General features: G+C 39.4%; 1 protein-coding gene across 1 annotated transcript in view; it reads left to right on the top strand.

Annotated features, from left to right (window-relative positions):
- Nucleotides 1-18,470, top strand: part of LOC131239842 (pachytene checkpoint protein 2 homolog) — an 86,343-nt gene extending 67,873 nt beyond the window's left edge. Inside the window, exons 9-14 of the mRNA XM_058237726.1 lie at nt 2,269-2,338; nt 13,781-13,851; nt 14,009-14,099; nt 16,292-16,419; nt 17,937-18,065; nt 18,173-18,470. Of these exons, the coding sequence (XP_058093709.1) occupies nt 2,269-2,338; nt 13,781-13,851; nt 14,009-14,099; nt 16,292-16,419; nt 17,937-18,065; nt 18,173-18,313 (630 nt within the window). The 3' untranslated portion in view covers nt 18,314-18,470. The remainder of the gene's footprint in view (nt 1-2,268; nt 2,339-13,780; nt 13,852-14,008; nt 14,100-16,291; nt 16,420-17,936; nt 18,066-18,172) is intronic.
- The last annotated feature ends 131 nt before the right edge of the window (nt 18,471-18,601 follow it).

Below are 18,601 nucleotides of genomic sequence, written 5' to 3'. Positions count from 1 at the left end.
CTAGTACTTAAGCTAGAAGTGAAAGAGAAACAAAATAAAAATAAAAATGTGGAAGTTGCCGGAATCCCTGTCTGGCGGAGGATTTGCCTCCGCCATCCTAGTATCTTTGCAATAAATTATAGAGTTCCCCTGGTTGGTGGAGGAATTCTCTCCATCATCTTGACATCTCTGCAAAAATTATAGAGAACCCCCTATCCAATTGAAGACCCTCACGGAGTGTGGCTTGGCTCACCAATCCATGTCCTTGATGTTGGCTTGTGGAATTTTCCTAGTGCTTTGGATGCCCATTTGCTGGCCCATAGGCTAACGGACAAGGTCATTGGGTGTCCACCTGGGCCAAACACATGGATGTCCTTACGAAGCCTCAAAAACCTAGTTCCTTGTGGGACATGATTGTGGGTGTCCGATCATCATGGATGTCAAGAACTTCGGCCTCATTTTGTACTGCATCAATTAGCTATTACTTTTTTTTTTTTTCATTTTCATCTTTGTTGTTGTTGTATTTATCTGTCATGGGCCCTAACCCACTCATACTTGATTTGTGTCGATTAGGGCCTATTTGGTCGACTTATAGTTGCATGAAGCTTGAATGAAACCGGCAACAAATTCGGTTGTGGGAGTGGGGAAGCATCTCTTTCAAAATGTAAACATGTATAAATGGGTAGGAAGCAGGGGCATGAGCAGGAGTCCAAAGCTGGGATTTGAAGTGGAAGCAGCATTAGTTAGATGGATCCTGCAACTAAGGGTTGACTTTCAGCAGGTTAATCTTTCACTGCCCAACAGACAACATTCTTATCAAAGAATGCAACATTACAACATAAGAAAAGATTTTAAAACGGAAAAAAAAAGAGAGAGTACATATTTGGGATCCACACATTTTTGAGAATATTATCACTCCAAAAAGGGGTTGTTACAAGACTGCATTGGTCGATACCTCCCATATTGTATCCACCAACAAGCTGGCCGATACTGTTGCGTAATACCCTGAGCTCCACGAAAGCTGCAAAACTAAACAGCTGCAGGCATATCTACCGGCCACCAGGCTGGAGATGGGTCAGAGTCTCAGAGATGAAGAGGTGCAGATGGATTGGTGAACTAACTGGCGGGCCCTATGGTTTGTCTTGCTTTTGTAGTATGCCCCAGACATCCCATACTGGGAAATCCCATCGGCTTTCTTTCTTTCTTTCTTCTTTTCTTCTTTTCTTTTCTTTTCTTCTTCTTCTTCTTTTTTTTTTTTTTTTCTGTGGACTGTTGTTGTAACTCTCTTTGTTAGCCTTTTATCCGCTGGCCATAAATTGTAGGTTACGATTTTCTTGTTGGGGAGATTTTTAAGGTATAGTCCCTACATGGTGTGACAAATAGACCAGTCGTGTTACTGAATGGGCACCACTTTTCAGTACTGAAAACCCATGTATACTGTATAAGGATGTGGGCCACACATCGTATAGTTCCTCCTGTTCATACTTTGTCCTTGATTTTTATTATTGCTTGAAACCTGGCTGTATTGATTGTGGAAAATGCAAATAGAAATCTTCAAAGATAATTTGTAAAAGATGGAGTGGCCCCATTTGGTGAAACATTCACATGATAGTTGTTTCACATTGCCTAGTAATGAGTTGAAAGCTGAATTGTGTCCAGTGTCAAAAGTATCATCACTTGTATGTGATCTTGCCCTGGAATGTTATCAATCTACCGATAGTCCACACTTAGGTCTAGCAATTTCATCATCATCATCTAAGCCTTACCCCAACTAATTGGGGTCAGCTACATGAATCCTTTTCCACTGTTCACTCTATGAAGGGTCATCACTTCAGTTAGATCATAGGTTATCAAGTCTTTTCTAAGCCTAAGCCTTCAACTTGTACCATCTCACTTCTAATTGACGCAGTTAGTTGAATAAAATCTGGATTCTAGCTCAGTTTCCATTACATTTTCTAATTTTCAAGCTGTCTTGTATTCGTTATGTTTTAGGTTTGACTCTTTATAAATGGACACTGTCTACAATTAGGATCCGAAGTAGCAAATAACTTGGTACATTGACTTCAATGCGGGCTTAACTGTAACTAACAAAAAAGTGCTATTGAAACTGGAAACCCCGTGTTCCAAGTGGTGAAGACACGACTGAATTAGCCAACATGTAGTTTTGACAAAACAAACTGAAACTACACTGTGCTATTGGTTTCTATACATTGTAACCTAAACTTTACTTGTTTTAGAATCTTTTTACTGAAATATTTTAATAGCAAGATATAATTGTCTCAATACTAGGTTGCAAAACTTTTTCAAAAGATCCAGGAGATGGTGGAGGAAGAAAGCAACTTGGTTTTTGTTTTGATTGGTGAGTCTTTTTGTTGAATAATTATCGTCGTGCTTTTTTTATGATAGTAAATAAATTACTAAAGTTTGGCCTATCAATATACAAATGGATCTTTTGTGTTATGTTGTAAATACGTGCTTGTATATAACTGCATGATTGTATATAATACACACATTTACAAACACCTTGATTTTTCTTTTGCTACTATTCTATATTTTGTCCCTTAATTTTTAAATTGTCTGATTTATTGATCAATTTATAGAATTTTGCAGTGGTAGTCAATCAACTTTTAAGATTCATTTGGACAATTATTATGTAAAGAAGTTTACTGAAAATGTTACACTCTATATTGACTTATTCCATTTCCAGTATTGCATAAGAATTTCTACAGACTGCTTGCATTTACATATTCCAATAGAAATTCCAAATGCTTAGTTGGATGTCACATAGAAGCAAAGGTTAAAGTGTGTTAAAATCTCTACTTGAGCTGAAAACTAAACAACTTAATAGAATAACTGAATCCTTTTGAGTAAGTAACTTGCACACGGTTTACTACATTAGTGATCAATACGATACCCAATAAAGATGTAAAGATGAATCGAGCTGGTGAATTTTCACAGTTTTTGTTGTCATTTACAGGATGCAATTTATCAGCTCTACCTGGACGTAATAAATTTTCCATTGCTTGAATCTTGACAAAGAGTATTGTTTTGGTCCACGCTTTTTAGTCCAATGGTTTTACTCAATATCCTCTCCATGGTTCTAATTACCTACTTTGGAGACGCATTAGTAAGCTATGAAATTGGTTTATATCAGCACGTGTTGGATGATGCATGTTATGTATCTTTTGGGGGCGTTACAATTGGTATCAAAGCTACATGGGGGTAGATTGTAGTAACCCAAGTTCATGTAGTCAGTTATACACACTTATACACACAGAGCTACATCACAAGGAGCATGATGAGAATTTAGACACACCTTAGTTTCCTAATCCGTGTATATGGTGGAATTGTTTGAATTTTGAGGACAAAATTCTTTTAAGGGGGCTAGAATGTAATGACTCGGGATTTAGGTGCGTTTACACATGCACACGAGTATGTACGCTTACGATTATTCCAGCATACATGTGTAAGTCTAACAATCCAATCAAGCTCATTTTGACCATTTATATGCAGTAAAGCCTTAATCTAATGGGAGCACTCTTCATCTATATATCAAGCCATCCAATCGTTAACTTTTGGATATGAACCAATGTACCATCATGAAAACCTATTTCTAGGAACTCGATTGCAACGAAACATCACACAACTCTTTGTTAAGTTTAAACTATACACCATCAATTTCGAGTCCTAAATCACATGAGCCACCGTCCATTGGATGCACATCATACTGAATGGAAGATCTACTTGGAAGTTGCACAAATCCAATCATCCGATTATAAGATCAACTGTTAAATCTCTCCTATGCGGCATTAGGGAGCCCTAGGACTAATGATCTACAATTTAAAAGTCATCCAACCAAATATCTTTCGTAGTCATCATCATAACTTGGTCCTGGGTATTTGTGGTTAGCTTTGTGAATCCTATTTCGCCAATCACCCCATCTGTGACCTAATCCTTAAAGTGGGGGTCTTGCCCATTAAAATGAGTTCTGCAAGATTATAATAGGAAAACAACCTTAATACCTTAGAAAATTCGTCAATAATTCAATATGGAGCCAAGCCCATGGGAGCTAACCCCAAACCTGAACACAATCTAAATTAATGCTATGAAGCCCAAGAGTTTATGACCTGGCTCGACCATTATGTTGGGACTTGTAGAGAGATATGTTTTGTTTATGCAGCATGCATATATTCCCTTCTATTCTTGAGGAGTATCATACTACTTTCTTTATCTCAAATATAAAGTATATGTAAGTCTTTGAGCTAAATATCTTGCCCCAAACTCTCTCTCCCTCATTTTTTTTTTCCCGTTTCCTTCTTCCTTGCCCTTTCTCCATCTTTCTCTCTTTCTTCTCTCCTTACTTGGTATCCAAGCTTAATCTTGTGTTGTTCAAGAACTCCAGTAATGGGGCCCACTGCTAAAGCTGGGCATTGAGTCGAGTCGGACTGAGTTAGGGCCGACCCGACTTGATCTGGTTTTGAAATAGACTTGACCCGAACTCAACCCGACTTGGTACTGAGTCCAGCATGCCTGACCCAATCCTAGTCCGGGTCTGGCCTGGACTAATCTGGACCGAGTCCGACCCAATCGCAAGTACTGAGTCAGGTCGAGTTGGCACCAAGTCGGGTCGGGTGCAGTGGGTATCCATAGGCTGAAATCACAACTCAAAGCCTAGGTGCACTTGCTAGAATTGCAGCCTCTCCATCAACTACACAGTATCTAAGATCTGAAACATCAGATCTGAGTTTTTTATTTTTTTAATTATATATATATATGTGTGTGTGTACGAGTCGAGTTTTGGATCGAAACAAGTCAGTATCGAGGTTTGAGTTCGGATTGGAAGAAGTCTACTCGATTTGAATCGACTCACCCGCTCAATTCGGATTGAGTCAGGTCTAAACAAGTTGGACGAGTCGAGTCGTACCTTGCCCAGCTCTACCCACTTCTTGTGTCATCCAATCAGGCTATACGGATGGCACTAGCAGTGTAAGGCCGGGTTGTCATCTGAAGGGGAAAGCTATGGGATTTGAAAGAGGGTGATTTTAGAGGATATATGATAAGATTTCTGGGATTGTTTAAAAGTTTTTTGGAGGTGCTTCACTTGAAATGTGGAAAGTTTGGATTTTTTTTTTTTTTTGGTTGCATAATTTTTCCTAGGGCTTTTTTGTGGAGATTTGTCACAAGGATTAGGTGAGGTTGGTCATTCCCCATCATTGGAAACAAGAATCGTGAAATTCTCCTATGATGTGTTGGTGCAGTGATTTCTTTTTTGTAAGAAATAGATGCATACAAAACCTTGTTTAGGTTTTTCTTATTGGTAAAACTTCTAAGTTCATGGTTTGAATTTTTGGGGATGTGAAGTGAGTTGTATATTCATATGTTGAGGAAGGTGATTGTGTAGTTGGTGTGCATAGGTGTATGCTTGGTAATGGTGTGTGAGCAATTGGATTGATGATGGGGCTTAATGGAACATGTTTCTTGTTGATCTCTTATGGAAGAAAATTTTGAACTCAATAGTTGTCTTAATATTCTTGAGGCCACTTGATCTCACCAGTTTGTCCCAGATAAGCTAGGGATCTTTGCTTCTGCTAATCTAGCTTCTAATGCTCCTACTAGTTCATGGATCATTGATTCTGGAGTGAACAATCATCTGAAGGGTATGCACTCATTTTTAGTCATATTCATTCCCTTTTGGCTCTGATAGTGTGAGAATTGCTAATGGATCATTTACTGATGTTGAGGAGAGTATATAGCCCTATAATCTTCTAACTTGTTGGATCATGATATTGAGTCTCAAATTATTTGTCCATATACTCAAATTATTTGTCCATATACTCCACAACAAAATGAGGTGGTTGAGAGAAATAGTCAATTCCTTTTGGAAGTAGCACATGCCCTCTTGAAATGAATGTCAATTTTTGCTTACCCAATCAATAGAATGTCTACTAGGATCTTAGGAGGAAAGACACAAATTCAAGTTTTACAATAAGATTGACCTCTCTTTACTATTCATTATTTATGGATGTCACCTTCTTTAAAGGCACACTTTCTATTCATCTCACAAGAATTTTATTGTTTATCCAATTAAGAGAGAGTCCCTATCTTCTTGTTTTCTACCTTTTCCGTTGCTTGAATCTCCTTTCCTTTCTTCTGATGGTGGTTCTCATCTTCTCCTTTTGCTTTCTTGCCCAACTCCTTCACAATAGACTGGGATCTTGAAAACATATGTTTGAAGAAAGAAGAATGATAATCAACTGTCACCTCATGACCGCCCTCCATTTGTTGTTCTAGAACAAGGTATGCCCCTCAACTTTGCTTCAACACATCTTCCTATTGCTTTATGCAAAGAGAAGGGGTAATGCGCTGCTCATCCAATTACCAAATTTGACCCCATCACTCCCTTTCACCTTCATATTGTGCATTTCTTTCATCTAGAGTGGAAAAGTGCCATGTTGGAAGAAATGTAGGCTCTCGAGTAAAATCAGACATGGGATATGGTTCAGTTACCTCTAGGGAAGAAAGTGATTAGATATAGGGGCCTTCACAGTTAAGCAAAAGCCTAATGGAGAAGTGGATCGTTACAAGTTCCGACTTGTGACCAAAGGCTTTACTTAGAGCCATGGCCTCAATTTCCATGAATTTGTTGCTCCTGTTGCCTAGTTGAACTCTGTGCGATTCTTGCTTTACTAAACTGTCAATTTCTCTTAGCCTTTTTTTTTTTGAAAGGTAACAATGTTATTATAAAAAGGCAAAAGCCAAAAAGCATACAAGAGCAAGTACAAAGTAGACCAAGAATCTGAGAGTGGGAACTTAGCAAGAGCCTTTATATTTGATGCCCAATCCATTACATCGAATTAACCCTATTAAAGACTTATGACACTGACCTACTTTGGTTGCAAAAACATCGATTATTCCTCTCCTGATGAAGCCCAAATAGCCGCCAATGAGGAGAGCCTCCAAAGATTCTCCCTTTCTTCAAACTGCACCCCCATGCCAAGAGGAAAAAAAAACTCTTGATAGATCCCAACATCACCCAAGACACGTTAAAAGTCGCCTAAAACCTCTATCACGTTTCACTAGCAAATGGGAATGTAAAAAGAGGCAATCAATCAACTCTACATCTTGTATGCGTAACATACAGACATTGGTAATCATCATCTTCCTGGTTGTCAACCATGAGAATCTTATTCCTCCCCACCAACCGGGCAAAGGCAATGACTTTTGGGAAAACCAAATAAAGGCAATGTGCCCATTGTGCATTTGAAAAGAAGATTAAACTAGAAACCTGTAGAAGGAGCGAACCAAGAATTGACCAGATTTCCTTTATGCCACACCAAGGAATCTATAACACCCGTTGAAGGCTAAATGCAATGAAGCTGCCCCAGCATCCGAGTGAACTCTTCTACTTCCTCTTATGAAAAATTCCTTGGAGATGGTGGAAGCAAAAACAATCCATCACTTGATAAAGAAAAACAGCAAGAAATGGGGAAGCTCACTTCATGTTTCACGCAAATATATTATATAATAAGTTTAAAAACAATGTAAGGTATACATATTTAAGTGTCTGCCAAGTACCAGAGTTGGGTACCTGACCCTATTATAGTTGGAGCTCGATCATTAACCAAATTCTGATATTAATTGGCCCAAACTAGATCTTGTTGAATCAAATCATATACTTTCGCTATTGATGGATCCATGTACCCATACATAAACCCTATTCTATCCTTCCTAGTCTTCCCACACATACATCTTAAATCCCTGTCACTGTAGTGCTCATTCTTTGCTTATGTTTCTGCATAGCTGGTTGAATATTTGCCTTATAAAATCTTCCCTTAGAGTTCCGTAGGCATTGTGACAATCACAAAACACTCTAGCATAGTCCACTTCATCTACCCATGTCTATCCATTGTTTTGAATCACAGAACCTAGGTAAGGAAAGATGTTGCTTTGAGGAATCTGCTCACCATGGCATTTAACTAAAGCTTTGACTCTATAAATATTCCTACAGAAGCTGTGTTTAAAATACTGTTGGTTTTGCCAAATTTAAACCTCAAACTAAAGCCTCTCCAAACTCCAAATGTGACATTCACCACCTCTTTAGTCTCATTATTGACACAATATGTACCAGCCATATCATCATATATTTTCTTTGATAATAAGTCGCTATATATGCGTATATGATTGTGTGTAAATAGAAACAAATGAGGAACAAAGCTTGGTATTAGTCAGAAATGTGAAACAACAAGTTATTATTTGTTAGCATGTTGAATGTTTAGAATGTCATCGACCTTTGATTGTTAGATTTTGATGGTCTACAATCATCAAATATGCTAATTTTTTCTAGGAATATTGTGTGCATAATTGATTGTGTATTGAATTTAATATCCGTAACGCCTTCATGATTTATTGCATTACATGGTTTATATGTGATCTAGGGAGGACAAGTAGAGTTCAAGTGCCCAAAATCTATTCTAAACGCTTTGGAGAGACGAGAAGGGATTTTTTGTGGGAGGGGTCAGGGGAGAAACACAAGTTCCATCTTATGAAATGGGAGGAAGTATGTAAACCAATGATTCAAGGAGGAGCGGGGATCTTAAAGTTAGAAGAGATGAACTTAGCTCTTTTGGGGAAATGGGTTTGGAGGTTTGGGGTGGAGGGAGAGGCTAGATGGAGGAAGGTAATAGCGAAAAAATATGGTGTAGAGGAAGGAGGGTGGTGGCCGAAGGAATTATCCTCGTATCGGTCTTCTTACTTATGGAAGTCAATAGCATCCTTAAAAGAGAGAGTATGGGAGGGAATAGGCTTCCAGTTGGGGGATGGTAATAGCATTAGATTTTCGGAGTATATGTGGGTGGGTGATGAGAGGTTGGCTGAGATGTTTCCTTCTTTAGCTAGGATAGCTAGGGGAGAGGAGGAGGTGGTGAGCAATTGTTATTCTATAAGAGGGGAGGAGGTTTTATGGAGTCCAATTTTTAGAAGGAATCTTTCTCAGATGGGGAGATTGAAGAGTTGGTTCTATTGCTTGAGATGTATTAAAGATTTCCCCTCTGCTTTCAGAAGTGGATTCCTTGCGATGGTGCAAATTGAAAACAGGTTCTTTCTCAATTATATCATTTTATCGGTTCTTGTGTGCGGGCGAGGTTCATTTTGAGATTGCGGCAACGACATATATGTGGCACTACAATGCTCCATTGAAGGTGGCGGCATTTGGTTAGCTAGTAGGTAGGAATAAAGTGCAAACAATAGACAATCTATGTAAGCGGAATATGTATCTCCCAAACATGTGCTTATTGTGCTTCAAAGATGCGGAATCTGCGGATCATTTATTCTTTTGCTGTGATTTCGCCAGAGAGGTTTGGGATATTCTTTTACAATTTTTTTTGGGTTCTTTGGGTGTTCCCAAAGACGATAGGGGAGATTCTTATAGCTTGGTCTATTAGTGACTCTATGGGCTTTATGGTGGGAAAGGAACCAACGTTGTTCAAGGAGAAAAATGAGAAGGCCGGTGAAAATATTCAATAGGGCAATTCTGAATATGAAGCATTGGGTGGAAGTTTAGTTCTTTTCTTGCTTCCCGTCTCCGTTTGGGGGCATTCCGATGGGTGTTGTATTTTTGTATATGTGTATATTTGTATTTGTGCTTTCTTTGGCCTTGGCTTTTTTTTAATATATCATCATCGTTCAAAAAAAAAAAAGAAGACAAGTAGAGTTCAGAAACCCAAAATCTTTAAGAAATGTACAAATCAAGAAGCACCAAATGGAAGTATCAAGTCTTAAACCCTAACCAAATTTATTTGAAGTTCAAAAATAAAAACAAAAGAAAATTAATAAAAAAAACAGAGAATAACTCGTTCCTTTTGCACTGACCCCTTTTACTTGGGGTTTGTTATGGACTAAACATGCAATAAAGGGGAGCTTATGTTATATGTGCACAAAGTGGGAAGGGAAGTGGCAATAGATTTGAGTGCAGGGAAGCATACCATTGAAAGTGTTAATTGCTAGGATGCGGAAGTTGGAGTGTGAATCAAAAGCATGATTTGAAGCAGGAGTGGTTTTCGAGTAGAATATTCATGCATAAAGTGTCTTATTAGCCGAAACCTATTAACAGTTATACCAAAACCCACCGAAAATATGGGGTTATAAAATGAGGCAATCTAGAAACACACACAAACACGCGCGCACGTAGTAGCACTATATATATATATATATATATATATATATATATATTATCACCACTCAAAAGAGGGGAGATGAAAATACAGACAGGTAAATGATGCAGGACAATTAACCACTTGCTCTAAAAGCTCGAATTGTTAGAGCATGGTGAATCAATCTCTTTATCTCATAGCGCAGGCCCCACATCTCGTGGGTTAGGACCTCGGTCGAACCCCCCTCGTGGGCCTCAAATCACATGGGTATCGCCTCACACGAGCCACCCGCCTCACACGGGTGGGGCCCGCCTCACACAGGCCGCCCACCCCGAATGTGTCCCTGCATCCCACAGGCAATCCCACTCAAGCCCATTGTGAAAATGCCCCTGCATTAATCACCCCTCAGTGAGGAGGTCTCGTGTTCTTATGCCAATTTCATGTAGGACAATTAACTACTTGCTCTAAAAGCTTGAACTGTTAGAGCATGATGAATCAATCCCTTTATCTTATAACTTAGGCCCCACATCTCAAGGGTTAGGACCTCGGCCGAACCCCCCTCATGGGCCCCAAATCACATGGGCACTGCCTCACATGGGTCGCCCACCCTGAGTGTGTCCCTGCATCCCACAGGCAACCCCACTCAAGCCCGGTGTGAAAATGCCCCTGCATTAGTAAAAGGGAATGATGAGGGGTCATCCCTCAAAACTAAAGAAAGACATTCTATGAGCAACAGAAGTCATCCCTACTACATCCCTTAAATTGCGAGAGACTCATTGCCCGAAAGATCACCTACCTTTAGCTCTAGAAAAAGCCATATCTGGAGATTCTGATTTATTGTTAAAAGACCTACTAGTTTGTGTTCTCTCCATAGAACCAAATCACATTCAAAAGAGAGATGCCTTAGGACAGATCTCTTCTTGCCTGACATCCCCCAATTCCATGCTCGAAAGAACAGTTATGTTAATCCTTGCAAGATTCATGCAGTTTCAAAGAGGGCCCACACCTCACTCCATATAATTCAGAAGAACTCGCTATGGATAAACAAGTGGTTGGCGTGCTTTGCGCCCACATAGGGCACCAATTCACGATCATCATTGTTCTATTGACGAGGTGATTGATGATTAGGGTTTATGTTTTGCCACAAGCCAGATAGACACCCTTGAAAGGGCATGATGCAGACATTAGTGGTGCACCCTTTAAAGTGTAGCAGAGGAGGAGGCGTTGCTGACAAAGTACCGGAGCGGAGGAGTTGATGTGGATGGATGTCGGATCCATCGAACCCATTTTCTGACGCGCTACGAGTGCAAGAGCGGCATGACTGCACCCTGACCATAGATCCATGGGTCGGATTTCACACCCTACTACACGGGTGTTTTAGTTTTAGGCGTGTTTGTTCTTTTTTCTTATTTCAGGGGCTTGATTGCACTTTCTTTAATTTTTCGTCTTTTTTTTGTTATTTTTCTTGTTTTCAGAGGGCTTTAGTGTGCTTTTACTTTTTCCATAACTTATATATACGTTATGAGAAACCCTATTTTCATTATTATTGAATGGATAGAAATTCGTCTCTTTTCTTTCTCTTTTTTCAAGAGATTAGGGTTTCAGGATTAGCCCTTGGGTGTTAAGGATTCCACCCCGATTTCAGGTTTCCTTCTTTCTAGATCTTTGAGGTGTAGGAAAATGTAAGAATCATCCTCCTCCTTTTCTTTTGACGACAAAAGGACATGTACTTTCTTCAACTCGAACCCTTCATTCTTCACCTCTTTCATTCCTCTCTGGATATCCCCTTTCTAGTTTGAACGGAAAAGAGGGATGATTAGTTAGTAGAATCAAATCCAAACTTAACAATGGACTAACTTATGCTAGATCTGAGATATCCTCATATCCCTAGGTCCGCCCCTTTTACTGTTTATGTGATTTTATGCTAAGGGGCATGATCCTGACGGAATGACTTCATCTTTGTATTGAAATTTACCTAATCCCTTTGATTGGAAACAGTTAGTTGATTCGTGTATTTATTTGAACATTTTTTAACTTGATTATACATGCATCTAGGATTAGGTCATCACATGTCCCTGTATCAAGGCGGGATGATGCCCTAAGAAAGCCAGAATCACATCATCCAAACCACGATCTTTGATTTTGAGAAAATAATATGGGTAGATTGAAAATTCCCCTCAAGTATTATAAAACCTCTCTAAAACCTCATTTTCATGTTTGAGGTTTTTATGAAAATGAGAAGACAAAACAAGCCGAGTCCTCACTAGAGAAGAACTGGGAATTAAACTCCCCTTAATGGGTTACCATAGTGCATACTGCAGCATTGTATGGAAACCATATCATATTATTGTCAGCATCCTTTAGTTTCTGAAAATAGTTTATCAGTCCCCACTCCCTCATCTGGCTGGGTAGGGCCCAACCTTGGCCATTCGGATGGGCTGTTATTTGCACTTGGGCTATGTCGCTAAGGCATCAATGTTATTTCACATACTGCACATGTCCTGAAGTGATAGCTAACTGATGGTTTGCATGATATATGTTGCCTATAATGTCATTAGTTTTCCCTGAAGTAGTGCTCCATTGGCAAAGGATACACATATATTAATGCAGGTACATTTTCACACCGGGCTCGAGTGGGGTAGCATGTGGAATGCGGGGGCACACTCGGGGTGGCCGGCCCACGTGAGGCGAGTGACTCGTGAGAGGCAGGCCCCACTCGTGTGATTCGTGTGGCTCGTGTGAGGTGGTACCCATGTGATTTGGGGCCTACGAGGAGGGTTCAGCCGAGTTCCTAACCCATGAGAAGTGGGGCTTGGGCTATGAGATAAATGATTGATTCACCATGCTCTAATAGTTTGAGCTTTTAGAGCAAGTAGTTAATTGTCCTACATCAAATTGGTATCAAAGCGGGAGGTCTCGTGTTTGAGACTCCTCACCAGGGGTGATTAATGCAGGGGCATTTTCACACCGGGCTCGAGTGGTGTAGCCTGTGGTATGTGGGGACACACTCAGGGTGGGCAGCCCGTATGAGGCGAGTGGCTTGTGAGAGGCGGGCCCCACCCGTGTGATTCGGTTGGCTCGTGTGAGGTGGTACCCATGTGATTTGGGACCCACGAGGGGGGTTCAGCCTAGGTCTTAACACATGAGATGTGAGGCCTGGGCTATGAGATAAAGGATTGATTCACCATGCTCTAACAGTTCAAGCTTTTAGAGCAAGTGGTTAATTGTCCTGCATCATATATGCATTAGAACGTCATAGTCAGAGATCCTATATGTATTGGCCTGTTGGGTGGCATATTATATTGTTAATGACAAAGTCTAATGTGTTTGCACTTTTCAGCAATATATAGGATACGTGATGAAATGTTAACCATTCATATGGATACTTTTTGCATTGCATTGTTCCTCGTAACTTCTGCGGCTCATCTTGAGAATGGAAGCTAATTTCATCAGACTGGCACTTGTGATGTATCGGTTATGTTCAAGCACTCAGAAGTTAGGCCTATGTATCTTTGTGTTTTTGTCTAGAGATGAGCCTTCATAAACATTTGCCGAGAACCTTGTCTGTCAATATCCCTCAAGTTCTTATGATTCATTGATTGGTATCTGACATTTTTTTTTTTTTCCTCATCTTGGAATGCATGGTGCTATAGATGAAGTTGAAAGCCTTGCTGCTGCCAGACAAGCTGCCTTGTCTGGTTCTGAACCATCAGACTCTATTCGGGTAATGTTATTTGTTGTTCTTAACCTGATTCTGATATCAATCTAGTCAATGTTAAAGACATTGCTGTCTAGTATTATATCGGGCATCAAATTTCCTAGACATGTCATGGAATCAATAATTTTGATGCTTTTGTAACTTTTTTGTTTGATAATTTCAGGTTGTGAACGCTTTGCTCACTCAGATGGACAGATTAAAATCCTGGCCGAATGTGATCATTCTAACAACTTCAAACATAACAACAGCAATTGGTATGGCATTGATGGATGTCAGATGTTTGGAGGTTGATGACCTTTATTACTTTAGATTCTAACAAACCTTTATTCATTATTGCTTACTAACCTACCCAATCAAAAGCTATACTCTTCCACCATAGGAAGGCTGTCTCTATGCACTCACTAAACCAATTCAGTTATCAGAAGCCATAACTAGTAGAAATCTTATTGTTTGGAAGTCTTTTTGAAATTTATTCTTGCATTCAGTAACCGAGAACTATAACTAGTACAGATCTGATAAAGTTAGCTGCAGTTATGATGGAAACAGTGCAGTATAGTTAGTGGAAGGAGGAGGCGTTTCAATTGCATGACTAGTTGAAATTGGGATTGGTAGTGGGAAGTACATCTTAGGTAAATTTTGATTAGCATAGTGTGCTACATATGTTTTTCTTTTCTCTTTTCGGAGGTAACACGGAACTTCATCAGCACAAGCCAAAAGAAGAGAGGATACAATAGAAAAAGGGGATCAATGGGGATCATCCTGCTATCCTGATGATCACATAAAGACACAAAAAATCTTCTTTTCTACAACCCTCAAAATGGACATTAAAGGAAAAAAAATCCACACACAGGATAACCACCCAACCTTTCACAGATTGCCCAATCCTGCTACTGTGGCCATGAAATTTAGGGTACTGTGATCCGTGAAACACAACTCTTCTCAAGCTAATGGCCACTGCGTCCAACCTCATCTTCCCTTGGGACACCAGAGGAAACCCTCTCTAACCCATAAGCATATCCACATGTTTTATTAGTTCCACACACAAAATTAATGAGGCATATAGAAAGCATTCCACTAATGAATAATCTTGGTGATTGGATTTCCAGGGCACATAATACTAACAATCATAAAACTGGTGGACATGTAATGGTGGTGACGAAGAGAATCTTGCTGAAAACTTCTGAAATTCCGACCTTCATGCAATGGTGTTCTAAGATCAACCAAAACTTTAAGCACTTTTGAACAAGAAAAATGTAGTTCCCTGTTCAACTAATGGACTGTATTGAAGATGTAAAGATTGCTGTTTTGTCTCCCATTGCATGATTTGGTGAAAGTAAGAAATCTTTTTGAATTAGGTCCAACAAACATAGTCCAGAATGGAAAAAGCAATAGAAATAGAGAGGTAAAGATCATGATCTACCTGTTAAAGCTAACATAGAACTAGGCATTTTGGTCTTTAATGGGCTCAACACAATCTAAAAGAAGAAAACTTCTCTAACTTTAACCTAAATTATGCGTCCAAAAAACAATATATATGTGTGTGTGCACACATGCATGTGTGTGTGCGGGTGTCTGCGCTTGTGTGCGTGCGTGCGTGCATGTGCATGCGTGTGTGTGTAGGCTTGCATGTGTGCATGCGTGCTTGTGTGTGCAGCTTTGATGAAACTCCTGTTTGAGTCTTCCACATGTTAGTCAAAGCTAAGATCTAGGGTGTTAAAATTCTTAAAACTGCAGATATTTGTAATCGACCCTTCAACATATACAAAAAGGCCCTCCAAATGCCACGGTTTCCCATTCAGCCCAAAATTCCATGTCTGAACCCCTGAAATCATCCATGCACTACAATGCAGTCACCATTGGATCTCTTTAATTCCATAAGTTGATTTGAGGATATTTTATTCTTCATGAAAACTGACAACTAAGTTGATAAGACAGCTTCATGTGGCATAAGTGTTTTAGAACCCAGGGCCGCCTCTTTCAGCAGCATCATATAGGTCATCTGTTTGGAAACAAATTGTTGATAGACACTAACCCATCAATGTGATGGAGCTTTACGATTTCGCTCAAATTGACAGTGGAAATCATTATTCGAATTTCATTTGGCTCTTATTCTTAGAGAGCAATGCTAACCGAGTCACAAGAATAGGAAAAATGCACCTCAGTTGTTCGACTGATCAAGCAATGATGCATAGGGGCACTTTAGGGATATGGGAGTGTCCTTAGGTCTGTTCATTTATCATCTCCCAACTAGGTGAGCTCTTGTCATTCTTATGACTAGATTTTCGGCATTCCTTGCTCTGAAATCTTCTGTTAGGTTTCTTCATAGTTTTTCACGTGGCATCACATGTCATCATGCATGTAGATGTTAATAATCTGATGCCATATTGTATGATGATAATTCTCAACCTTTTCAAAATGCATGAGCTTACTGTTGTTTTGATTGCAGATATTGCTTTTGTTGATCGGGCTGATATCAAGGCATATGTTGGACCCCCTACTCTTCAAGCACGCTACGAAATATTGAGATCGTGCTTGCAAGAACTTCAACGAGTTGGAATTTTAGAATGTTCTCAGGTATTACCTTTTCCCTGCTGCTCAAACTCTTTGCTCTGACAATCATGTAGACTTTATGATCTGATAAAATATTGGGTTTGGGTGCCACGAGTTTCAGGTTTCTTAATTGTTGGAAACCCTGTCAATATCGTGTAACCTCTTTGAAGGAATAGGAAACTGCTTAGCCCATGAGTGCTCAGATGTGTGGATATTGCACAATTATGGATTTTACACGATTTTGAGCATCAGAAATGATGTGATACTGATGAGATTCAAATTTCATAGCACATGGGCAGGAAAGTATGCATGTTCTAATCCTATTCCAGTAGGCCTTTTTTCGGTAGTCATTGTAGACGAGAACAAACAAGTAGTTTGTCTCCTCTATTGTGTCTAAGCATATTTCCTCCCCAGGGAAAACTTATCGCATGTTGGTTGTACAATTCAAGGTTGAGAAGGGACTCAGACTCAACTGAGTCTGCCTATAAATTTTGACTTGGGTGGGTCAGCACAGTGACTGGGGAAGTCATGTTTTCCAAATTAAGTTATTTTATATTTTTAAAAAATCAAAATACTAAAAAAGATAAGTAATAAAAATTCATGATTCATGTTTAGAACTTACATGTTGCGTGTGAGCTTTGTGAAAATAAAGCTTAAATCACAAATAGTAGATCGCTCCGTGTATGTGACCATGTAAGAGATTTGTGATACTTGCAGGCCCCTTGTAAACGGCATATCCTAAAGGCAAGGCTATATTATTTGTTCCCTTTTTCCTCTTTAATTAACAATTTCATGGTTCTTCAAATGTTAAAAGACTTGATGTCATTTTTTTAACGAAGTATCCAGTGGTCAATGAGCACCAGGTTTTGGGGAGGCCCCTTACCTGGTGCTGAGAGGAAAGCAACATACGATAACATGACTCTGCCGCATTTCTTTTGATTCGGCAGAGTGACTAGTCATGATAGAACTTGTCAAAGTGACGTTGGTTTTGTAGTCTCACCAGGTCAACAGGTTTTTCAGACAAGTCACAGGTCAATGCTGCAACTCACCCAACCTCTGTACGATTTGTTCATCTAAGGTCTCGGTAATCCCAATCAAAATAAATTCATCAACTAGAATATATAATTTGGAAGGAAAATCAACAACAGAATCATCAAACTCACAATAGAGTTAAAATTCAGCCAAAAAAAAAAAAAACCTTTAAAATCAAGAAATAATGTAGAAAGAAAGAAAGAAAAAAAAAAACGGTCACAAACACAGGCCCATATATTTAAAGCACTTTTATAACCCTAGAACCCTACTAAATCTTATCCCTTTGATTATTCTAATCTCGTTAGTATTTCCTTGGAAAAGCTCTAAATAGACCATAACTAGAAGTACTGGACTGGAGAACTATGGTAGTTGAGCATGATACTATTGTCGGTACTGTACCAATTCTATCTGATGAAATAGGCGATGGGTCCCCATGATTAATGTGATCGGATGGGACCCAGCCATGGTTGGATCACAATTCCTTATATATTGGCAATGCATTTTTCTAGGATCATGATCATTGCATGCTTCCGAACTATGCAAGCTTACGAGAGAAGCTGAATGCATCCGAGGTGGTGAAGCCTCAAGGTCCAATTCATCTGTCAAAGCAGCTGCTTGAAGCTGCAGAGGTTTGTGAGGTCAGTACCTAGAATCCTCAAATGACTTGTTGGTTATCAGAAAGCACAATAGTAAACAAGTACTCCCCATTCTCAAGCATTGTGGTTGTTTGGATACTCCTTTTCAGGGATTTAGTGGAAGAGCATTAAGAAAGCTTCCTTTCTTAGCTCATGCAGCCCTCACCAACCCTTGTAATTGTGATTCTAACAAGTTCTTGTACACACTGATAGAGACAGCGAAAAGAGAGTTTTCTGAGCTAACCAACTGAGATTTAGTGTTTTCATGTATCAAATTTTGGGTCCGAGCCCATAGGTCAGTTGAAGTCGGTGCATTTCAACATTGAGGTCTTGGATTCGATCCCAACTTATCAAATGATGTATCAATCTCTAGTGTGAAAAGTGGCAAAATCCATGAATTCATTCCAATATGTGTCTCCTATGTTAGTGAGATTCATCTTTGATTACTTTTTTTTTTTCCCTTTCTTGGGTAAAGGTGGATGGACGGTGTTGGGCGCATATCTACAGGCATGGCATGTTATATTCTAGATTATTATTAT

This window comes from Magnolia sinica, chromosome 3 (genome assembly GCF_029962835.1).
Source record: "Magnolia sinica isolate HGM2019 chromosome 3, MsV1, whole genome shotgun sequence".
Taxonomy (NCBI): domain Eukaryota; kingdom Viridiplantae; phylum Streptophyta; class Magnoliopsida; order Magnoliales; family Magnoliaceae; genus Magnolia; species Magnolia sinica.
Note: the sequence above shows the minus strand (reverse complement) of the source record. Positions and strands in the feature narration are given on the sequence as shown.